The sequence below is a fragment of the Balaenoptera acutorostrata genome, chromosome 3 (assembly GCF_949987535.1).
Source record: "Balaenoptera acutorostrata chromosome 3, mBalAcu1.1, whole genome shotgun sequence".
Lineage (NCBI taxonomy): Eukaryota > Metazoa > Chordata > Mammalia > Artiodactyla > Balaenopteridae > Balaenoptera > Balaenoptera acutorostrata.
Window position 1 is genome coordinate 36,536,019 of NC_080066.1, and position 24,570 is coordinate 36,560,588.

A 24,570-nucleotide genomic window follows, 5' to 3' on the forward strand; every position below is an offset into this window, starting at 1 on the left:
ACTAGTTCTCTTTCCTTATGTCCTTCAAGGAAAGGACAGGAAACATTACTTCTGAATACTGCATCAACTTTTTTGATATTTATATTCTAATTCTATAGTTAAGAAGAAGTACCTCAGACTGGAAAGATTGAGCCCAATGTATTAACCCATAAATGCTGTTACTGGTTTTAAACCCTGTAAATTCTAGTGTGTCTTTTTGCCATCATAATTATTATACCATGAGTATAATTAACTGTATACGCCTAGAGTTCCTGGATGAACCTCATTTTTATGCCTGCTTGAAAAGAGCGAGACAAAGATAATGATTTTAAAAGATGAGTTCACTTGGGTTTTCTAATTTACAGTAATAAAAGAACAAAATAATTTTCCTTGTTCATAAGATCAATTTGTTTTGATAGGTTGTTATAAAAATATGCTTTGAATGATAATTCCATAGATAATTTCATTCCCAGTTCAATGAAGTAAGCATTCACTGAACATCTACTGTAGGCCAGAGGCTTGGCTAAGTACCAGAGGGGAGGAATGGAATGACAGGCCCAGCTTCCCAGGAGCAGAACTTTTTTAAAACCAGTTTCCCTGGTCCTGTGTAGCATAATATAGTCAACTTCTGAAATCTTAAATTCAGATAGACGTCTTAATGATAACAGCTCTCAATTCTCTTTTAGTAGCTGTGGTGCTCAGAGACTGGGAAACAGCAGTGCCGCTTGCTGGGTATGTGACCTTGAACAAATCATTTAATCTTGCTGGGCCTCAGTTTCCTCATCTGTATAACTGAATGGCGCACCTACCAGATTATGAGATTTAAGTAATGCAGAAATGTCTTCCAAAGAACTGTAAAGCAAAGGGCACAACATATCTAATAACTGTTTCCTACCCTAAAACATAGAGCAGAGATATTTTTTAGACACTCAACAATGACAGCCAAATCCCCAATAAACTTTCTTAACAGCATATTCTTAGTACCTGAGCTAGACCTCCAGCATGTATCAGGGTTATGTCAGGCATCCAGGAGCATCCAGGAACCACTAAGCCATAAAGCGCCATCACAAAGTAAGGGACAGAATAGAACAGATATGCCAGCATCTGCATTGAACAGAGAAATAACGTCATCAGTAAATTAAGAGTTAATCTGGCCTTACGAAAAGCACAACATTTTCATCAATTAACATTTTCGCCTTAGAAAACGTTAACTCCTATTTCCTACATGGTATCACTTTTTCCCATTCTTAAAAAAAAGAGAGAGAAAATTAATTTTAGAAAAATCTTAGGCTTCATAACTACTTGACCTGGATTTTAGCATAAGCAGCAGGATCCTTTAGGTAGGGCTCTTGAAATTGCGTATATAATCGGCAGAGCTCAGCTGGGCAATCCAAAGCAATCTACGAACAAAAATGAATGCATTATAAAGATACAGTCACATCTGGTTCTTATGTTTGCTGATAAGGCTAAACGTGCCAGGTTTAGTCACAAGCTGCTTTCTATTTAACAAAAGCTATTTTAGAAGCTCATCAGTAAAAAAAGGAAAGAAAATAAATATTCTACAGATTTACTCTGAAGAGATTAAGTAGAGGTTAATAGTGGAGAAGGAAATGGAAACTAATGCTCTGTTCTTGGGGATCTTTCGAGTATTCAGTTTAAATGTCTAGGTTTGGCTAACCAAAGCACAGCTTGCTTTAGGTTATCAGTTTCACTTTTCCTGGGAATAACTCACCAACTATTCCCTGCAGGAAGAAAAGTACATTTCTATACCAAATTCATCTTAACTGTGCTTTGCAAGATTCAAAAATAGCATCCTCCTATCTCCAGTGCCTCACAGAGTAAATGGCCTTTGGGGGCAGTAAAGGATAATGATTTGAAAGTGAGGTCCTCTCTGAAGCCACCTCCTATATCCACTTTGAAAGAGGGCAGAGCAGATTTAGTCACGGCAGAGTAGACTTTAGGCCACAGAACAGACAAAGTGTCTCTGGCACATTACTGGGTCCCCTCTGAGTCACCTCCCTCAGGTACCATTCCTTGTGTCCTTAGCCATAAATGTTGTCCCACCTAAATAACATGAACACGTCAGTGGCAGAGTTGGTAAAAATGGGCCCCAACCTAAAAGCCCCACCTACCAAGGGTACACACTCACCCATGCACACGTTTTTCTCATGTGCACAGGCGAGTGGAGATGGCTATGCAAGAAAACAGTTGGGGCTCATTTTTATTGTTGCTGTTTTTGTTCTTTTGACTTTAGGAATTACAGCAAACTAAACAAAGAATGGTTTCAGTGCTCTGTGGTCTGAGCAAAGCCTATGGCCCTGCTTTCTCCTTTACTTCCCTTCCATGCCACTCCTATTAGCCAACTCTGCTCCAGGAAGTTTCTGATGATCCACAGAGGGAGACAGCTCTTAAGACTACTCACCCTGACCCAGCTAGCCGCCCCAAAACAATGAATCAGCTGCATCAGTTTACACTTGCCACTCTGCCCCCCAACTGCTGTGTAATGCCAGCAGCCCTAGAACAGTAATTGTCATTAAAGCTGAATATAATTACCCGTATAATTCTGGCTGCTCAAATTTATTGCTACTGAGAATAAACCATGAAACTGGGATATTGTGAAGGATCCTTGATCAATAAAAATAGTAAGAGCAATCACTAACTGAGCGCTTATTAGGTATAAGGCCCTCTGCAAGTGTTCGATGTGCTTTATCATTTAATCTTCAAACAGTACTATAAGGTAGGTACTGTTATTTTACAGAGGAAGAAACTGAGGATCAAAGAGGTTAAGTGATTTTTCCAAGGCCACACAGCTAGTTAAGTGGCCAGGAGTCTAACACTTTACTCTGGTACCCCTTCCTCAATCCCATCTCCCTACTCCTGAGAACACATGGATGCTCTGTGCCACGGTTTGACTAGTCTTAAGTTACCACCCTTACCAAAGATACTTAAATCAGAAACATCAAAGGAACCGAAAGAATGAGACTAACGGCTAATTTTTCAGGGACCGAGCTTGATCTAAGGACCTGAAGGAGGTGGTATGGAGCAGCCCAGAAGGGACTACCCCTTTGGGAGGAGAGGTCTGGGGCGAGGGTAGGAGAGTGTCAGGAAGCAGGTCCACGCCTCCAGGCTCTAATGGGAGGTATGTTTTGTTAGTGCACTAGGAAATCTGATTTAAAATATACTCTATGTTATTATGATCTCTTATGCTTACCAAGCCTCTAAACAGGCAAAATCCAGTTGCCAGAAGGAGACACACAACCAACATTAAATCAAATGGTCTTCTCAGCAGGTCTTTCGCTTGGATTTCTTGAATGACCTAAAGTAGAGTTGGTAACTAATGAGCAGGCCCAAGGTGCCGAAGAATAATCTGAGATCTACTGAAACATAGATTACCATGATGATGGGTGATAAGAGAATGTTGAAGATTCAAAACCACTAACCATGTAACAGGAAAATAATTTCTCTCCTCAAGTCTCAGTTCTTCATCTGTGAAATGAGACTGGGCCAGGTGATCTCAAAGGGCCCTTCTGGCTCTATGAGGCCATATTTTTTTTTGAAAAAGCATTTTTATGATTATAAATGTAAAATACACTCATTTTTAAAAAATAAACCATTAACCCATCATACTACTATTAACAGTTGTTATATTTTCCAGTCACATATATATAGTTATATATATATATATATATATATATATACACACACACACACATTGTACTACGTAGGTATGTATAATATATAATCTACATTTATTTTTTCACAAAATTAGGACTTAATGTATAAACAATTTTGCATTTGTTCTCTTGCCTCTCACTATCTACCTATCAGTACTTTACCACATTATTAAAAATTCTTCTAAAACTTAACATCACATGGAAGTGCCATATCTCTGATTATTGGACATTTAGGCATTTTCACTGTTACACTTAATGTGATGATGAGCAACTTTGTACATAAATCTTTGACAGCATCTCTGATGATTTTCTTAGGATAGTGCCCTAGAAGTAGAATTAATAGATTAAAAAGTTAAATTTGTTAAGGTTGATAACACTGCCAGGTGGTTTTGCAGAGCGATTCTGAGTTTATGTTCCTACCAGCACTGTATGACAATGCCTATTTCTCCCCGGCCATCACTGTGTTTTAACAGTTTTTTTAAATGAACAGTCTATGTGTCTTACAACATGAACGGAACGGTATTGATACACTGACGTGGAGCCGAGCGAGGACCAAGGCTATGGTTACTGTTTGCTTATTTTTTAACAACCACCTCATTCCTCAGAAGGGTGTAAGGGAGTACCAGCTGTCAGTGTGCCAAGCTGAGTTTACAGAGCATGTGTCTAAATGTTTACAAATGAAGTGTTTGTAAATTAAAATGTATTTTAATGAATTCTATTGTAAGTCTTTTTGTAAAATGAAGAATCGTGTTCTGATTATCTCTAGTAACTCATATTTTCATATATCAATTTTGCTTAAAGGATCTTGCTTAAGGATCTAATACCTATGAAAGGAAGAGAAACTTAGAAAAATGTCACTAGCTTAGAAATGAAGACCTTAACAGAGTACCTGCCCGGCCAGTATTGTTTCACCTTGACCACCTCGGCTGTGAATGGAAGGGAGGTGTCTCAGAAGACGTCCTGTAGCCAGTCTCCATGTGCCTGGATCTCTTGGTAATCAGACCCTATGGCTGTGTGTGCTACCTGGAACAGCAGTATCTCTCCAGCCTCCCTTTGGGGCAGTAGTGCATAGATATCTCTGAAAGAGGTGCCCAGGTGCTCAGACTCCAGGCTGTTAACAGCCCCAGACAAACCTCACGCTCCGCACACTAATGCGGAATCTGATGGGAAGAGCCAGTGTAACCTCTGGCACAGGAAGTTCCAAAAAGCATGGCCTGGCCAATCAAAGCAGATCTATTCACGCAGAAACAGACCATTCTGGCCACCATAACTGAGGTGTGAACCAATGCTGCAGAATCAGCACAGTCACACTGATTGAATGCCCCAAAGGCTCCATCCCTGGAGGCATGGTTCAATCCAGTAGCCAGTGGTGAGTGAGCCCTGTGAGTCTGAGAACAGGTTACATTTAACTTAATAAAATCACCTTTGAGGGATAATTATAATTTTCTGATGGCTGATTATAGATTCTGAAACCAGCCCAGACAGGAAGACAAGTATATGGTATGCTTAAGAAAAAAGCAGGGCAAATGCGTGTTCCATACTTCCCTATTTAAAAGAGAGAAAAAAAAGAGAAAGTCAAAAGTATATCCAAACACAACATGTAGAACACCTCCCCATCTCAAGTCATCTAAAATTTTGATATGGGCCAGACAGTATTTTTAATAAAACCAAAAACAGGTCAATTTAAAATTATTAGGTGTTTATTATTAACAGGCATGCCCTATCTACAGTACTTTAAAAATAGACAATATAATATCCTGATTTCTTGCACGCATAAATAACTCTTCTACATTAGCTTTCAAGAATCTTAATTTTCAAGTACATTTATCAAGTTCCCATAGTGTGTCAAGAGTTATATATAATACAAAGAGTTGTAGGAAATATTTTCACACTGAATGTAGCCACAAACACAATACTTACTCCACTAGATCCTTCTAAAAGTCAGGAAACACTGATATTAGATAGTCTAATTGTTCGGAAAATTGCTCAAAAGCATTTCTTAAAAGGTGAGATGGAAGGGAAAAGGAGTAATTCTGCAAAACAGCTTTTTTGGTATACTTGGAATTTCTTGGTTCTATTACAACCAAAATAGCTTCCCTATTTAAAAACAATTCCTATTGTTTCAGAAAAGGAAAGTGAACTTTAAGATAAAGTTTCTTACCTACAATGTTTCCTGGCACAAAAACAACAATGCTCATAATAATAGATCCGACCCAATATAGGCCAATGGTTCTATAACTTTCCCTGTAATGAAAAAAATCCTGACTTAACACATTTGTCTTAGAATACTATTAGCATAAGATGCTCCACAATATTATCTTTGTTCTAACTAGTAAAGTACATGAATCAAAATGTACTGAATCAAGAGTAATAAATCAAATACAAGGAACCCTGGTGATCAAACTGCATTTCCATATGTGATATGCTATAGAACCCTCTTTGTGTCCTTTTGAATAGGAAATTATGCTTGCTACACTGATCTATTAAACCATACCATGGTCATCACTATCAAAGGAGTCCTGCATTTCACTATTATTTATGAAACTCACAGCATGAAAGTAAAGGTTCAAAGAAAATTGGATCCATATTTTAAATCATTATGAGTAGTAGGATGTTAAGTGGACTTTCCCTGGTGTCACAGGATTTTAGCCAAAGCCCCAGAGATAAGTGTAATAAGTGATACCCACCCCATGTTCTGAAGGAGCTGCTAGACACATACCCCTAATCTTAATAGGCGATGTTGACAAAAACTGTTTGCAACTGATAACTGACAGTCACCTCCATAAAGGGCCATGAGAAATTCAAAAAGAGATTCTCTGATGGGAAAGAGAAGTGGAGAATACTGTGTGCTTCCTGCCCTGCCCCACCCCCCAAGCCAAATGCATCAGATCCCAAGAGGCCCGTTCACAATGACTGGGATTGTCAGCAGGGGGACAGACCAGAATGTTCCTCCCCAGCTGGATGCTAACCGAACCATAGAAACACTGGCCCCACTCCTGGCAGCAAGCAGAGCCTGAGCATTCTCAGAAATACCTGATGTGTTCCCTGGAGCTTGGGAACATTCATGAAGAGATGGGCGGGGGGCCTAGAAAAGTCCAGAAATTAGTTGGAACTGTCCTTGAGTGGATGACTGAGGGCATGGGAGTGGCACAGGACAGTTGGTCAAGCTGAATTTCAACCTGGTGTGGGGCAAAATGCACAACTTTCTCTAACCTGGAGCCAAGGGGAGGCCTGGGAAGGTAGCTGGGCTTGAGCCATCTTTAAAGGATCCCCACCCCAAAGGGCGTGCCTTCTGGGTTACAGAGGCCCCAGCAGAAAGAAGCTGTGGGTGTACCACCATGGGCAGGAGAGTCACACCAATTCAATCTGAGAGAGCATTGCTCATTTCAGGGATCAGTGTAATGCAGAGGTTCCTTCCTGTGGTAGGGGTCTCCAAGAACCCACACATGTGCCCCACAAGACAGAGCCAGCATATCATAACAGAGGCTACCAATTCCCAGAAAACAGCAATTGTCGTGTAAGACTCTGCCCCTCTTCCTTTCACCCCGTGTACATACACACATGCTCCCAGAGGAGCCAGCCGCAGAGCAAGCTGAGAAGGAATAAAGGGACAGACCACGCACCCCAGCCTCAAAGCAGGCTGCTAAGCTTCAGGGGTAAGCCTGAACTGGAGGGAAAGAGAGCTCTGAACTGAAAGGAGTTGTTTGAAGTTTTGAATTAGTATGTGCTGGGCTTTAATTTCTGAAAATGAGACTACTCTTACAAAAGAACATAATCAGAAAGTTAAGGGGTCTGCCCGAGCTGTCCATCATGGCAGAGGAGAAATCCAAAGGCATATGTTCGAAAGGCAGTGACACAAGGAAAAATAAAGCCATGTCTAACTTGTCTCCATAGACCCTAGATTCGTGTCCATGTGTACCTGCCTGTGTATGTGCCTCTATACATCCATTTTCCTTACCTACCCGCCTATCAATTGCTAAGGTAACAAAGGCACACCCACCAGGTGAACTGACTTACTCCCAGGCTATGGCTGCCACCATCACCAGATACATCAGATAATGAGCAGAGCCATCCCAGTAGCAGATCATGTGCCCATAGGCCGTGTTCAGATACGGTTCACCCTAAGGAAAGCATTAAACAGAAGTCCACTTTAAATATGACTCAGACACTTCAACACAGAACACCAGACCTGTACTGAAAGTAAAATAAAGCAGCAGAACATCTTCGTCTGCTAAAATGAAACTATTCTTAATCCCATACAATTACACAACTGGTAGAAACATGAAAATAGACATTTACCCTGGAGCCGCCAGAACTAGGGTCTGCCACAGAGGGTGGAATTAGAGAATGCCTGGCCTATGCTAGGTCAACACAGGTGTGCACAGTGATGCAAAACTGATGGCGTTACAGGCAGTCCCGGCCACATGACGAACTCACTGAGGCCAAGTCTAATCTGTGACTAAAGGTGTTTGGCTCTGGGCAGAGGGGGTGGCCAGGGAAGACCCTGCTGACCAGAGCCACTGGCTGACCTTCAAAATTCATACTGACCCAGAGGCTTGGTAGGATGAGTGTGAGGAAGGTACGCCTTTCCCCCGCCTCTGTCCCCATGCAGGCACAGACCGGCAGGCACTACACTCAGAGCTTCACACCCAACCCCTCGTTCAACCTTCCCAACACCACTATGGGATAGACACGATTGACTCCATTTTACAGATGAGGAAACAGAGGTTCGAAGAGGTTACTTGACCTGCCTAAGGTCACACAGCTAATTCCTAGCAGAAACTATACTACCAAGAAGACCTACACTTCTGAGAAATTTTTAATTTTATAAGCACAGATTATATGATGAACGACATTTCCCTTTCCCAGGTGCTTATGTTTCCGGGTGGCTACTGTAAAGTCACTGTCAAACTTGCCTGGGTTTTTAGTGTCATTCTGGCTCCACCTCACTTTCCTTTCTTCTTTCTCCATTTGTGCTCTCCTGCCTTGTTTCAGATGTTTTCCTAAGATGCCTTAAGTCCTTTCTACAACAAGGAACAGTGCAGATCAACCAGCCCATCAGTCAACCAACCAAGCAGGGGATTCTCTGAAGCTTTGCACTCCCCTGGGGCAAAGACTGCTCTCTGTCATCTTGCCTCAAAAATCAAATCAAGTGAAAATCACAGAGGTGGAGGAAACAACGTGAGTCATACTTCAGTACCCGTGCCTGGCCCACATCTTTTCTCTCTGACATGCTTTGATTGGATAATACTATCTAAGTTCATGGTTTTAATCATTGATGCCTACACACCTGGCTCTCGGGGCCAGTGCTGACCTCTCCTGGTGGCTTGATGGGCATCTTCAACTGTCTGGTCTGTGGGCCCTTCAAACTCACCTTACCTCCTTTAACTCATTGGCTTCCCCCTTCAACCAAGCCCCACCTGGCCTCTCTATTTTCAGGGCGACACCATTCAACTTACCCAGGTCAAAACCACAGGGTCATTGTTCATTCCTTGTTCTCTTATGCAGTCTGTTGGCAAGTCCTATCAATTTTACCTCTATAATGTCACCCCAGGCAACCCTCCCTCTCGTCATGGCCTAGTTCAAGCCCTCAGTGCCCCTCACTGGACCTTTCCCACGTGGTCTTCCTACCTCTCTCCTCTCCTTCCAATTCACCACACTGCTGCCCTGGCTCTTGACATGTCACTCTTCTGCTCAAAAACCTGCCAAAGCTGCTGGTGGCTGTAAGACCAAGCCCCACCTCCTCTTATCTGGCAGCCGGGTCCCTGAGCCTGGCCCTGCAGACCCTCCCACAGTTACACCCCAACCCCTCATCTCATACCCTGTCTTACCACCCTCACCAGCTCAACCTCCAGGCCCTCTTGGCAGCCGCCTCCTTCCTGAAACCTCCCCGCTCTGGACTCTGGCCCTGTGCTCTCCAGGCTTTCCTTCTGCCTCTTCGCCTGTCCCCTCACAGTCCACTTTGGAGGCTCCTGATCTTCTGGCCACGGTCTCCCAAGTTCCACCCTCGGCCCTCTCCTCTCTACCCTCTCCTTTCCTCTCAGACCTTCAGGTACCAACTATACCCTGATGGTCCTTGTATCTCTTCCCCGAGCTCAACAGCTGCGAAGCCCTGCCAGCTGGGACACCTGCCAGGATGTTCCTTACCCACCTGAGACTCCACACGTCCCCAGATGAACTCAGCATCATCCCTGCACACGTGCGCCCCAGGCCGGCAGTGGGGAGACATATGCTGTTTCTCCTCTCTAAGCCTCATTTTTTTTTCTTTTTCTTTTTTGGCCACGCTGTGCAGCTTGTGGGATCTTAGCTCCCCAACCAGGGCTGGAACCTGCGCCCCCTGCAGTGGAAGCACAGAGTCCTAACCACTGGACCGCCAGGGAAGTCCCTTCTCTTAAGCCTTTGCCCACACTGTCTCTTCTCCTTGGCATGCCCTCCACCCCCTAGTCTGTCTGGAAAACGTTTATCATCCACTGCCACTGCCATTTTTAAAGAAGCCGAGGGCAGCAGCACCAACTCGCTGAGGCTCCCCCGAGTGCTCCCAGAGTCAGTTCTTCCTCAGCGCACGCTGCGCCCGGCATGAGCCTCCATCTCTGCGCCTAGGACCATGCCATCTCACTGCCACATTAGCTCCTGGAGGGAGAAAGCAGGTCTTGTGACCCCCCCAGTCTGCTCACCGAACATCCGTGGAACTGCATTTCCCCTTTTGTCCTTCTCCGGTTGAATAACACCAGCGTTCTTCCAAAAGCAGGAATCAGGGTGGCACCTCAGCCCTTACTCTCCCCATTGCCCCAAACTCATCCCCGAGACCTACTCATTCCAGCCGCCCAAGTTCTCTGAAGTCCGTCCTTCTTCTCTGCTGTCCATGCTTGGCCTCCGTCTGGGCCATCTTCATGCCCTTGCTGGCCCTGCAAAAGCCTCCTGACGGGAGTCCCAGCTCATGACATCGACCCTTCCCGTCAAGCCCATCCTTCTCAGAGCTGACTGCACTGTTCGCTGACTTAAAATCTTCCCTCACATGCGGGACAAAATCCAAACTCCCTTAGCTTGCACACAAAGCTCCCCATTATTTGAAACACAGATGAAGACTACACTTCCAGCTCTGCTCCTTATTTCCTGTGTGACCTTAAGTACGTTACTTAACCTCTCTGGGGCTGGATTCATCACACCATAAAATGAGGAAAAAGGACTAGCTCTGTCAGGTGCCAGGTAGGTCTGTCATGCTGTGATGGGGGGAGAAGTGCGTGTTCATCCTCACAATCAAATGGCTTTATTAACTGCCTCAGTGTTTGGGGCTTTATACATTTAAGACTGACCTGGGCTTTCTTAGAGAGTAGTGTATTAATAACAGTAGATACACAGATACTGGATTCATTTAAAGTAACCTCATTTATATTAAATACAAGTAAAGGGGAAAGGTGGTGGGTTGGGTGTGAGGAAGGAGCTGTAAGACCGAACGCTGAGGAGAACTGCCTCCCATGATCCAATCCTAACTTTCTGCTTCACCTTCCACGTGACTAAGTGTCCTGTGTCTATGGCAGCAAATGAAATACTGTGTGTCATCCCTGCTTACACTAAACGAAAGGATTTCCATCTCGAGCAATGCTGTTGGGGTCGCAGACCCTTTAGTTCAAGGCTTGTACTCGCTACCGACCCCGTACCTCTCTCAAGTAGTATGTCATGAAGCCATCAATGATCCCGTCCTGTTCCAGTCCTATGATGAGGTTCACCACGCTGGTAAATCCAAAAACCGCGTACACTAGAGCAAAGAAAGCAGGAGTTCAAAAAGCCGTAGCTCAGGGGACGTTGCCTAAGAGCCTGGCATTCGCCAGTAATGATTTCTTTTCATGTTTTCCAGAAGATACTGCGGACGTTGTCAATACGGACTAAAAGAACGTACCTCCTGTGCACGCAGCTGGATCTCTGCCCGTGTTGTGGAGCTGGGAGAGGACACCCCCCTCCCCAGGGAGTAGCGAGTGACAAAGTCACCCACTGACTGTCCCAGAGGATTCTACCAGCCTGCCCCACCCATCCTCCAGTTCCTACACGTGGCTGCCAGGGCCACATCTGCAACCCACCTGGGTAGCGGGAACAAAACCATTAACCAGTGGCCAAGGAAGCACAGAGGTGACCCCCAGGTTTAAAACATGGACTCAAAAGAGATCATTCATCTCAGTGGTTACCAAGCAGTCCGCCTCACGGTGTGTCCAACGCACTTGCTTTATCCCACACTGGAGATCCGAAAGACAGACAGCGGCTGACGTGCAAGTGACAGTGGCTTTAAGAAGAAAGGCCAGTGATTTTTTTAAAAAATGGATACGAGATGGAACCGTTGAATGTTAAAGAAGGAAAGCCGTAGCATCTTAGAGAATCTCACTAAGGTTGTGAGAATCTCCTCAACGGGCTGAAAACTACCAGCAACAAACAGCTTAGGAATAATACTTTTTAAACAGTGAGTGATCAAATTTAGTGTGTGGCAGTTTGTCAGTAAAGCTGCACGTTCAAGTTGTAACAAATCGGTGTCAAACTATGTGATGGGCATGGATGGTAGAAAAATCTGATGGTGAATATCAAAACAGCTGTGAAAAAAGAAATGGAGAGGAGAGCGGGGAAGGTTAACTCACAGAGAAGGGAAGCTGGCCTTGCCCTGAGTCTGCGTTTACATCTTCCCCAGAAGGAGCAGAAGGCCCACGCGTGCCCGGCCCTGTAGACCCTGCCTCCCCGGGCCTCTGTGCAGGCCTCTGGTCCAGATCCCGCTGACAGCGATGAGCCATCAGGTGATCGGCCACTGCGTGTCCCCCGGGAGAGGAAGCCTTCAGCACATGCTCATTCGACTATTCTACCAACAATCGCCGGTGCCAACAGGAGCATCAGACGCTGGGTCAGAGATGACAAGGACATTCTCTGCCCTCCAGTCTGGCCCTGTGGCTGCAGTGACAGACATGAGGACAGAGGGCTGAGGGCGTAGGAGCAAGGGTCCTCCACCCTGAGGAGTTGGGAGAGACATGAGCGCAGCTAAGCGTGGGCTCCACGGAGTATGGAGGGAGTGGGGGGAAGACGGCAGCAGGAGACCAGTCTGCAGAGGCGGGCAGAGGCCAGATCAAAGGCAGGTGGAGTGGGGTTTTGAACTCAGACAGGCCCAGCTCATCTCCTGACTGGCTGTCAGGTCTTAGGTAAGTTACATCATTTCTCTAAGCTTCAGCATTTTTTACATGCAAGTTGGGAGAAATTGTGCGGCTCAGTGCTGTCTCACTAACTGTGACCTTGACCAACGTTTCTTAGCACCTCTGAGCCAGAGTCTTCATCTGTGCAGGGAGGACATTTGTTGTGAGGATTAAATAAAATGATACTGCTAATGCGCTCAGAGTCACACCAGGCACACCACAGGTGCTCAATCAGTGGTGTTTTTTATTCCTTTAACATACAAGTGTACTTGCCAGGCGATGGTCTGAGTACTTTACAACTAGTGTCTTATTTAATGTTTGTACCAACCCTCCACGGTAAGTATCGATACTATTATTTTCCTCATTCCACAAATGTGCAAACTGAGGCTCCATTCGGCTACGTTCCGTGCCAGGTGGAGGGCACTGCAAACAGCAGGCTGAAGGCGGGAAGCCAGGAAGGAGCTGGTAAAAGAGCCGAGGTCAGAGGTCAGAGCATGGCTGGGGACAGGGGAGAGGAACGGAGGGGTGTCCTGCCTGGCCCTGGCAGCGACCTTCCCTCCACCAGGATCCCAGCTGCCACAGGGTGGGGTCCACAGCCTGGGAGAGACTTTAGCTTACAGGAGAACAAAAATACTCCCACCCTTCCCGCCGCTTTACCAGTGGGCTCAGAGTATTCACAACCACAGAGGGAAAGAGACTGAGGCCCGAGTGTTGTGCTCTTAGGTGGACACAAAGGGCTTCCCGCCCATGGAGACGTACCATAGAACAGTGGGTCCCGGGGTGGTTTCCTTTTGACCAGGACACGAGCCAACAGGGCTACCAGGAACAGGATGAGGGCAGCCACCCCTACAATTGTCCAGGAACTGCAACAACCAGAACAGGGAGGTGGTCACTTATCAAAATAAACACACTGGCGCATGGAATTTCCTGGCTATTGAATGCGTTCTCTCGCAGCTCTGCCTCTGCCTGTCCCTCAAGCACTGTGGAGTTCGTGAAGTTTATCCGCAGCACTTGGGCCCCTCTGGGCTGCCCCTGTGACTTTCAGGGGCCAGAGGTACTAGGTCCTCACTCTCCTGTCATCCTGCCCACCTGGGTGAACCATGTGTCCGAGCGCCCTCTGCTGCTGTCCCGCTGCCTCTGTCCACCTGCTCCTCCAAGCCCTGTTCCCAGTGTCTGACAGGTCTAACCACTGAATCTGCCTCCTCTCTCAGGGCCAGCTGGAAACCCTCAGACTGAGCTCCAGGGAACACACAGGAGTCACAACTACATACGCCTTCTCGGTGGACAAGCCCACAGGCTGTGTGTATAATCAAAGGGGCCAGAGGACGAGGCCAATCCAAGGAGGGAAGAGCCTAGGCCGGGCCTAAGGCCAGAATGATGCCAGCCCCCCAACACCCAGGAAGCCAAGCCAACATCCAACCCCACACCCAGGAAGCCAGGGTGAGGCTAGGTTGGGCACAGCCCCTGGTCTTTCTCCTGGGAAAGGGCATGGCACCAAGGAGACTGGGGACCAAAGCCCCTCCTCAGCAGGACAGCACTAGGGCACGAGGCTTGGTGGAGTTAGCAGTCAAGGGACCAGGAGTCTAGTACCTACTCTGCCACTCCCTGTGTGACCTTAGGAACATCATGTCATTTCATCATCTGTTTTTTAGTTCATTAAAAAACATATTGAGGAAAAATGCATTGTACACCCCTATGTGCCAGGCACTGCGGATGAAAAAGAGATCCCTCTCTACATGCGGGGAACCTATCTCAATAGGCTCTGAGCTCTCTCACCCAGAAGGCTACCTCCAGTCCTAAGAGATGTTCTCTCTCTCACTCCTCCACACCAACAAGGCATCCAGTTCTAGACAAAGCACCACCTGGCCCACTCCCATGGCCTGCTACACTCCTCAGTAGCCCTTGAGAGCTGCTGCAAGCACCACTCCTTAGCCAAGAGCCCTCCACACCATCACAGAGGACTTTTGGAAAACCTTTGCCACATGCCCCGGGACTTCTGGAAAGTATCCTTCACAGCCCACCAATACCTACTAATATCTGAGGGACGAACTTATGCTGAAGTTCACTCCACACACAGCTACAGCTGGAATGGGTGCTAGGCACCAGTCAGAAATCTGCCCCTAATGTCAGAGAGGTCAGTCAGGAAGTGATCCAACTACTTGCAGGTAGATGGACCCCAAGGAGACTGGCCCCAGGTCCAGGAAAGCTGTATCCCCAGCACCTGGCCCCAGGACCCACTTAAGAGTAAAGGAGTGGGCTCTGAGCATCAGCAGCGCCCAGATTTCCAAATGCCACCCTAGACCTACAGAATCAGAATATTTCAGGGGTGGGGTATGGGAACGTGCAACCTTTTTCAAGAAACCTGGATGAGTATGCACAGAAAGTCTGCCTCGGGACCTCTTTTAAGGTGTTCAGGAATTGATGGATGAATGAGGGAGGGAAGGAAAGGGAGAGGAAGAAAAGAAGGAGAAATGGATGGATGGATGGGTGGATGGATGGTAGATGGACAGATGGATGGTAGATGGATGGACAGATGGATGGTAGATGGATGGATAGTTGGATGGATGACAGATGATGGATGGTGGGTGGAGGGATGGATGATGGATGGTGAACGGATGAATGGATGGATGGATGGATGGACAATGGATGGTGGATGGATGGGTGGATGGACGGATGGTGAATGGATGACATAGTTCTATGATAAGAATGAGGATGACCATGTCAGTGACCAGGTAAGAGACTGAAATAGGAGGTTTCTAGCAGTGCACATCAGTGGATGCTCCAGGCTCCTCCTGTAGGGATGAGACAAAGGAGGAGAGGATGCAAGAGGAAGCTAATGTGGGTCAGGAACATGATGCTGGGCTGAAGCATCCGGTGAAGAGGGAAGAGGATAGGTGTGCGATGTAAGCTGACAGATATTTTAATCACAGCCTGAGACAGGTAGTGGCCAGGAGACAACTCCCATCCCTGCTCCTACCAAGGACCTAGGCTCGCAGCCAGCACCGTCACACAGCTGGTGCTCTTCTGGACTATGAGAGAGCAGTGTGAACTGGTTCACGGTGTCCTCTCACACTCTCCATCTCTGGGGGAGGAGCAAAAAATGAAGAGAAACTGGGGCAACAGATCACCTGTGTCTCCCGGTGACAGCCAAGTGCAGGACCTGCTCAGAACAGGGAGACATGGATCCAGCAGGGACTCGGGGTGTGGGGGGAGGGGTAAGGGCTGCCACTAACCCAAGGGTGGAAATGTTGTTAGTCTTGGAATGTGTGTGCGTTTTGGGATGGGGGGCGGGGAGTTACTGATGCCCTTCCATGAACAGACAGCTACTGAGAGGGGTCATGTATGGGTGAGTATGAGCAGAGTGTTTGTGTGTGCGTGTGTGTGTGTATTTGTGTGTGTGTGTGTGTATTTGTGTGTCTGTGTGCGTGTGTGTGTGTGTATGTGACAAAGAGAGAGATCCCACCCTTTTCTGACTCCTCGACTTAATTTGATTTTTCTGTTTTTCAGGCTTTCGTAAAAGGTCTGGTGGGAAGGAAGCTTCAACTAAGTCAACTAATGCAAACTTAACGGGATGCCCACTAGGCACGAGGCCCTGTGCTGGGCAGGACAATACTAAGGGGAGCTATGGCCTGAGAAGGTAAGTTCTGACCACAGGAAAGTAACTCCTGTGGGAAGAGCATAACCCAGCGGGGCTCAGAGGAGGGAGAGATCACATCTGCTTGGAGGGACCTGGAAGAGGCAGAGGTGGCATTTTCCTCTGGGCCATAAAGTCCAGGTGTGGCTTCAACAGTCACCTACAGGGAGGAAGGCATCCCCATCAGAGGGAACAGTGTGAGCAACGGCAAGGAGGCGGGAAAGTTAAGGAGTGTCCTAGGGGCACAGAACAGTCCAGTGTGGCTGAAGCACCAGCACAGTGGGCTGGGCTGGTGGGCTGAGGCAGAAATGCACAGGGCACTGGGGCGGGAAGGGGACCTCCCGTGGGAGGCTTTGCCATGGGCTGGGCTAGAGAGGGCCAGTGCCAGGGGAACAGGAAGGAAGAAACAGATGCTAGCCCAGCCCGGGGAATTAGGGGGAAGGAGACAGTGGGAGGGCTGGAGGGAAGGAGTGGAGAAAGAAGAGGGAGGAAGCAAAGGCTACTGGGATTTTAACCTGCAGGAGGACAGGAAGAATGGTTGGAACCAATTATTCCAAACTCTGCAGGGCTTAGCAATGTGCTCAACAATACACAGCAATACATAATTCACCATGTGTTCAGTAAATGCCATCACCATCCTCCCAGTGGCTGAGGCCAAAATCTCAGTCATCCTCAGATCCTCTCCATGCCATGTGATCCTTCAACAAGCTGTGCTGCCCTCCCTCCCAAATATCCTCACACCCAGCCACATCCCTCTCCCTGCACTGCTCCCTGTTCCCCTGCCTGGAAAGCTCTGTCCCCAGATCTTCCTGTGGCCACCTCCTGCAGCTCAAGTCACCTCCTCCAAGAAGCCTTCCCTGACCACCAGTCCCCCTATCACTCATGTCGCCCCATTTTCTGTGCTGATGTCTATCTCAACACATGCCTCCCCAATCTCTTGTGGTTTGTTCATAGCTATTTCCCCAGCACCTGGAACAGTGCCAAGCATACAATATGTGCTCAATAAATATTTGCTGAACTGCCCATAATGCCATTTTAGGAGGGCAGGGTCCTCCATGCACTATATTCACAGACATGTGACATTCACTGCCCAGAGATGCTTCTTCCAGGATTTGTGCCCCAAGACTGGGCCAGACCAAGGGCTGTCACCGCCCATGCCTAGGGAGCACTCAGTATGGATGGGTGCCACCTGGATAAGGCTGTCAGCAAGTGGTGACCCCAGGAACGAGAGAGGAGCAAGTCACTGCCCTGTGGGCAGACACTTCTCTACAGCCTGAAGGTCTGGAGGGGGTTTGCAGCGTACAGACTGATGCAATTCCCTTAGCACCAACTGCTGTGGGAAACATAACAGGTTTACTTCCTCTTCCCCGCAGACAGCAAGAAACATCAGCAGGCCCGGAGGTCTGGCACCTTTCCCACTGCTGGAGCAGGCCGGCTGCTGCCTGGTGCCCGTTGCTTGGCCAGGGGTCCCTCACAGAGGAGAGGCAGGGCTTTGATCAAAATCCATGTGCGGCCTCCTTCAGCCCCACCCATTTCCTTAGCATGGAACTGCCCTGCCTCTGCCTCGCCGCCCATCCTACACAACACTGCGCCCTTACGGCTTTTTGGATCCCGACAATAGGATGCAAATATAGGCCATTTGACAGACAGGAGAACTGAGGCCGGGCCACACGGTTAGTGCCAAAGCCAGGCCTAGAACCCAGGTCTTTACCTGTTCGTTCTGGGCTATTTCTGCTAGTCATTCACAACAGTTTCTAAAATTAATACGAAATGACAAGTATGCGTGTGTCCATACATGGAAACGTTCCTGAGAAATGCGAAACGAACAAGGCACAGCCCGAGATAAGACCAAGCTCCAAGCTGTCGGTGTGTGTACCGCCCCACCCCTGCCCCTGGGCACTTCAAGGGCAGGGGCATTGCCTTATTGACCTCTGTAACCCCGGATACCTGGCACGGGGCGGGCACAGAGCGGACGCCCAGCACTTGCCCCCAGAATTGCGCCGAATGTCAGGGATGCCAGCCTAAGCGAGGACCCCGGCCCGCACGACTCCGGGCGCCTCCCCTCCTCCGGCCGCCCGCGGGGAGCCCTGGAGGCCGGCGAACCTCTGCCCTGCAGTTTGCGGCTCGGCCCCCTCTGAAAAGTTGCTGGGGCTCCTGACGCGCCGACCCCCGCCGCGCGCACCCACTCACTCGTACTGGGCCGCCAGGTGGTTGAAGACGTAGGTGACCGGGATGGCCGAGAGGGACAGCACGAAGACCCCTGTGGCCGCCGAGGCACTCATCGCCGCCGCCGCGCCGCTTGCCCTTCACCGCATCCCGCGCGGGCGCCCCGCCCCAGCTTCCGGCTGCGCCCGCGCCCCTCGGCCGCGCCCTTCAAGGCGCCCCGCCCAGCGCGCCCACCGCGCTGCGCCCTCAGCAGCGCCCCCTCGGCGCGCCCGCCCGCAGCCACCTGGTAAGCAGGGCCGCTGCACAGGCCCTAGAGGCCCCCTGCCGTCCTCCCGCCCAGGGCTGCTGGGACTCCACCGCGAGCGCCGGGCGGCGCCGAGGAGCGGCAACAGCCCCCTGCCCGGGGACAGGTGTCCGCAGAGGCGCGCGCTCTGCGGGAAGGCGGCGGACCGGGAGGTGGGCGCGGGGCCCCGGCCCTGGGCGCAGCCGGGAGCTTGTCATCGACGAGAGAGGCTCTGGAGAGTGTCTGGGCCGAACTGCGGGCAGGCAGAGGGTGGAGCCAGACCCCGGGGGTGTCAGAGCGGGAAGAGCCCGCGAGATCATCCACGTGGGGAACCCTCGGGCCGGGGATAGGAAGGGATAAATGATCCCGAAACCTTGGAACCTCTCCACCGGAGCAGCCAACAGCCGGCAGCGAGCAGTGCTCCTACGCCGAGTCCGAATTCCGGTTTAAACCCCGTCTGCTCACTCACCAGATGTTGACCTTGGTCAAGTACTTAACCTCTCTGTGTCTTTTCCCTTCTCTACCAAATGGGAATAACCCACGTCAGTGTGACTGGGGGATTCCCTGAGTTAATAGGCATGAAGTGCGTGCCCAGTACTGCTCAGTACGCTGCTATCACCTGCAATTCCCATTTTTACTTGGAGCTGACACTCCGAGGAATACGATGATTTAAGAGACTAGAACGCTATTCATTTCTTTTACAGGTAACGTTCCTGGAAGCCATCTTACCACCAGCCAGCCTGCCCTAGGCCATACAGAGTACAAGGAAGCCAAGGGCTCTGCCCTCACACTGCTGTCAGACAGACAGACGCCCACTCGTTACAGAGAATAATGCGGGCCAAGTCTGTCCTGGCTGCTTGACCATGCTGTGGGGCGGCCCCTGGGACAGAGCCTGGAGTCCTCTACTGGCTGGGAAAGGGAAGGGAAGTGAGTTTCAGACAGAGGACAGCTCAAGCAACCAAGGGAAGCACATGTACTTAGTGACCTTACACCTGCTAACGAGCTGAACACACCAGCAGCTCGTTTTAGAGATGAGAGAAAAGAGTGGCAAAGAGGCTCTGAGCTGCCCCAGGGCCACTCAACTTTCAAAAGCCAGCTTTCCCAATCCCCTATCCCAGCGCTTCTTGGAGGCTTCTCAAACTCTGAGGACATAATGATAAAGCCTTGGCCCAAACTGTGACACATCCAAAGCTTCCCCAAGTGATGTCCTTACCTGTGACCTGGACATCATCCTCTTCTACAACTACTCCTAACCTTTACCAGCTCCTTAAACTCTTTCCTCCTCCCCAAGGACAAATACCTCGTCCGAGACCCCTTCTCTCCTCCCAGCCAGTCTCCCAGGCCAGCCCAACCCCTCCATCACCAGCCAAACCTTGCCAAATCCATCTTGCCTTCTCTCTTATACCGTGAACCCCTCTAGCCACCCTGGGTCCTTCCCCTCAACCTAGACACACGCTCGTGTATGATCCAGTTTAGAAAAGTGCTCCCTGGACCTGTGTGTCCTCTCCATTTGCCATCTTCGCTCTTTCCTTTCCCATCCATGCTGGGTTGTTGTTGATATTGTTGTTGTTTTTATCCCTTTTAAAACTTTTTTTTTTAACATCTTTATTGGAGTGTAATTGCTTTACAATGGTGTGTTAGTTTCTGCTTTATAACAAAGTGAATCATACATATACATATATCCCCACATCTCCCTCCCTCTTGCGTCTCCCTCCCTCCCTCCCTATCCCACCCCTCTAGGTGGTCACAAAGCACCGAGCTGATCTCCCTGTGCTATGTGGCTGCTTCCCACCAGCTATCCATTTTACATTTGGTAGTGCATATATGTCCATGCCACTCTATCACTTCGTCCCATCTATGCTGGGTTTTAATGACCGTGTCTGTGCTAATAGATCCCATTTTATCATTCCTAGCACCGATGTCTCCCCGCAGCGCTGCTCCCTGGCATTCCACAGGCACCTCACCCTCAACATGGCCAAAATGGAATTCCTCGTCTGCCGCAAGACCACTCCAGCTTTATCTCATCTGGTGGCACCACCATTCACCTGGTGATCCAGAAAACTGGCAGTCCGCATCGGTTCTGGCCAATCCCGAACTCCTGTGATTACCACAGTCCTCCTGTTACTTCCCAAATCTCTCTCAAGTCTGTCTCCCTATCTGTACCATTGCTGTCTCAGCTCAGGTCTCTACTGTCTTCCATGTGCCAGCCTCCTCCCCTGTCTCCCTGCCTCTGACCTCACCTGCTCTAGAAGACCTTACCTGGCCGCCCTCCTGTGCCTCCCCCACCCTCTCTATCAAGTACCCTGCTTTGCTTTCTTCATAGTACTTTACTTATACTGTCCAAAATTATCTTGTTTACACGTCTGCTTCCTGTTCTGTGTCCCTCTCTCCATTATGATATAAGCTCCCTGAGGTCAGGAGCCTTATCTATCTTGTTCACCATTCTAGTTCCATCACCTAGACTAACACCTGTATGGAGCAGGTACTCGAGAAATACTTGTTCACAGAATGAACGCTCTAGATCATCATTGTCTGACGGAAGTATAATGCAAGCCACAAATGTGAACCGCATGTGTAGTTTTAAATTTTCTAGTAACCACATTAGAAAAGTAAAAAGACAGAGGTGAAATTAATTTTAATAATATATTTTATTTAACACGATATGTCCAAAAGATGATCATTTCAATGGTCATCAATGTCAAAGGTGTTAATGGGAAACTTTACATTCTTTTTTTTTTAATACTAAGGCTTTGCAATTTTGTGTGTATTTTACAGTATATCTCATTTCAGGCTAGTCACATTTCAAGTGCTTAATAGCTACCTGTGGCCAGTGGCTTCTGTATTGGACTTCACAGTTCTATATGTATTCCTCCTATCTTATCAAGCTGGCTTCGGTTATGCTCTCTGCTACTTTAGGAATGGGTGTGACAATTAAATCACTAACAAGAGGACTCAAACATCCTCAGAGAGTCTACCATGTTTCCAGCATTGTTCTAAGAAGTGGTCACACAAAGATGAATTACAAACACATTTCGCCCAAAAAGACCACAGTCTAGTGTGAGGAAAACACATGTAAACAATTAGCATGCAAGGTGATAAAAGATTTGTGCACAAATTGCTGTAGGAATCACCAATCTGTCTGAAGGGGTCAAGAAAAGATTCAGAGAGGAGTTGAGGCTTTAGACCAGCCTTGCAGAACAAGTAGAAGCTGGACAAGCAGGCAGGGACTAGTGGGGTTTTCCAGGAAATGGAAACAACACATGTGAAAGGCAGAAATGTATGAGAGAGCATGTCAGTCAATGAACTTCAAGCTGTTTGCTCTGGTTGGAAACACTCATGCATGAGGGGGGCTGGCGGGAAGTGGCAATGGAGAGGTGATCGGGGACTCAGTCTCAGAAAACCTCAAGGGCAGGGAGCATTTAAGATTTATGAGTAGGAGGAGAGGCTGACTTAATCAGGGTCACTTTTTTTGGGGGGGGGTGGGGGGGGGCATGCCACGAGGCTTGTGGGATCTTAGTTCCCCGACCAGAGATTGAACCCTGGGCTGCGGTAGTGAAAGCACGGAGTCCGAACCACTGGCCTGCAGGGGAAGTCCCCAGAGTAGCATCTTCAAAGATCTGCCTGGCAGCTGATGTGGACCATGGTTTAGAAAGAGGAGAGGTAGGAGGCAGGAAGTCCGGTTAGGAGGCTTATCCTAGCAAGAGATGCTGAGGACCTGAACCAAAGTCATGGCAATGAGAGGGAAGAGGAGGGGGCAGATGTGAAAGATCTGGATAGGAATTGTAAGAGGAGAGAGCTGGGAGAAGGGGGCTTGAGGATGAGTTTGGTTTTGGATATGTTGGGTTTCCAGTACCCATGGGGCTCCCAGGAGGAGCCGTCCCATAGGCAGTTGGGGATACTGGTCTTTGGCACCAAGAGAAGCACAGGCTGCAGATACAGATTTGAGGGTCACCAGCCTAGAGGTGTGGCTTAAAAATCAAGGAAATGAATTCAGTGTCCAGGAAGAGGGTAGAGTCAAAGAGAATGGTAACAGAAGCCACCTGAGAGGGGCTGGTGAGCATTTCCATCAGCAGAGCAGCCCAAGGGCATCTGAACTCCATGGCAGAAGCATCCAACATCCCACACCTGTGAGCTGCTCCCTAGGAGTCTGCAAGGGACCCAAGGGCCATGGCAAAGCTTTGGGGTACTTTGGTATAGATGTTGGAGATTATATTATTTTGTTGACAACAATTTGTCTTAATGCTGAAAATATGAGTGGTCAGAACACTTGTAGTGGTGAAGACTATTTGATAGGAACCCTCCCCAGGTTTCCGGGGAGGGCACAAACCCAGTGAATATAATCTCATTCTCCAGCACTGCAGTACTCTGTAAATTATAAAGGAATTCCATCAACATTATCCTATAATCTTCACAGCAGTTCTCTGAAGAATATGGAGCCATTTATGGATGAAGAAACTGGGGCTCAAAGAGGTGAGGCAACTTGCCCAAGGTCAAAGGGCTAAGACAGGGTGCACTTAAATTCAGATTTGCTGACTTTAAGTCACTATACCCATGATGCCACAGCTGACCAGCAGCAAAGCATCACATTGGGCACCTTAGAAATGGTGGGTGGACACACTACAGATTTGGCCAGTTGACTCATTGCTTCAGGAGGCTGAATTCTGGAGTTCTGCTCTATGCAAATCAGTAATTATTAAGTTGCCCCTTCTCTTGAAAAAGGGTTGGGTATGACTTAAAATAAAAGGCATTCAGACAATAAATTTGTTTTTTTTTAAAGATTTATTTTTTTATTGATTAATTGATTGATTGATTGATTGCTATGTTGGGTCTTCGTTTCTGTGCTAGGGCTTTCTCCAGCTGTGGCAAGCAGGGACCACTCCTCATCACGGTGCGCGGGCCTCTCACCGTCAGGGCCTCTCCCGCTGCGGAGCACAGGCTCCAGACGCGCAGGCTCAGTAATTGTGGCTCACGGGCCCAGCCGCTCCGCGGCACGCGGGATCCTCCCAGACCAGGGCCCGAACCCGCGTCCCCCGCACTGGCAGGCAGACAATCAACCACTGCGCCACCAGGGAAGCCCTAAATTTGTTTTTTGATTTTTGGTTTTTGTTTTTTTAGGACCATCCATCTTGCAAGTCATGAAGGCTAATATTGTAGCTGTGAAATTTGACTCCAAGCTTCCTGGAAGCAAAAATAGACACATGGAGGTCTGTACTCTGCCCATTCCCTGATGAGAAAGACAGTTTTGGGTGTATTGGTTCAAAAGAATTGACGAATCTGGAATTACACGGAAGGGCCCCTGACCATGTCTGCTTCTGCCATGGAGGGGAAGTGAAAGCAAAACATCAGAGAACCTGGTCACATAGGAAGTAGGAACTAAGGAAGAATACTGCTGGGCAGGAACTGAGGGAGCACAGTGAGGCTGTTCTGGAAGAGTGAAGAAGTCAGCCCTGTGTTCACTCGTTAGCCCCCAGCCCCAGTGCCATCTTCCCCGTTCACATGCTTCAGTTTTCCACTATTTTTCTTTCTTCCTTCCTTTTTTTCTTTCTATTTTTTTCTTATTGAAGTATAGTTGATTTACAATATTGTGTTACTTTCAGGTGTACAGCATAGTGAGTCAGTAATTTTTGCAGATTCTTTTCCATTACACGTTATTACAAGATACTGGGTACAGTT

The 24,570-nt window shown here is 48.3% G+C and overlaps 1 protein-coding gene across 9 annotated transcripts in view; it reads right to left on the reverse strand.

Moving 5' to 3' along the window:
* The window catches only part of TM6SF1 (transmembrane 6 superfamily member 1), a 53,387-nt gene extending 34,543 nt beyond the window's left edge, over positions 1-18,844 (reverse strand). For 2 of the 9 annotated variants that reach the window (XM_057544668.1, XM_057544670.1), the window contains exons 1-10: positions 18,639-18,844; positions 13,574-13,677; positions 11,312-11,409; positions 9,805-9,990; positions 7,671-7,774; positions 5,815-5,897; positions 5,077-5,198; positions 3,191-3,295; positions 1,287-1,379; positions 964-1,083 (exon numbers count right to left, since the gene is read on the reverse strand). In XM_057544668.1, the coding sequence (XP_057400651.1) occupies positions 964-1,083; positions 1,287-1,379; positions 3,191-3,295; positions 5,077-5,198; positions 5,815-5,897; positions 7,671-7,774; positions 9,805-9,990; positions 11,312-11,409; positions 13,574-13,677; positions 18,639-18,730 (1,107 nt within the window). In that variant the 5' untranslated portion in view covers positions 18,731-18,844. Of the gene's footprint in view, positions 1-963; positions 1,084-1,286; positions 1,380-3,190; positions 3,296-5,076; positions 5,199-5,814; positions 5,898-7,653; positions 7,775-8,569; positions 9,457-9,804; positions 9,991-11,311; positions 11,410-13,573; positions 13,678-18,638 lie in introns of those variants that run through there. The other 7 variants (XM_057544671.1, XM_057544667.1, XM_007194260.2 and 4 more) reach the window with 7 other exon arrangements.
* Between the last annotated feature and the right edge of the window lie 5,726 nt (positions 18,845-24,570).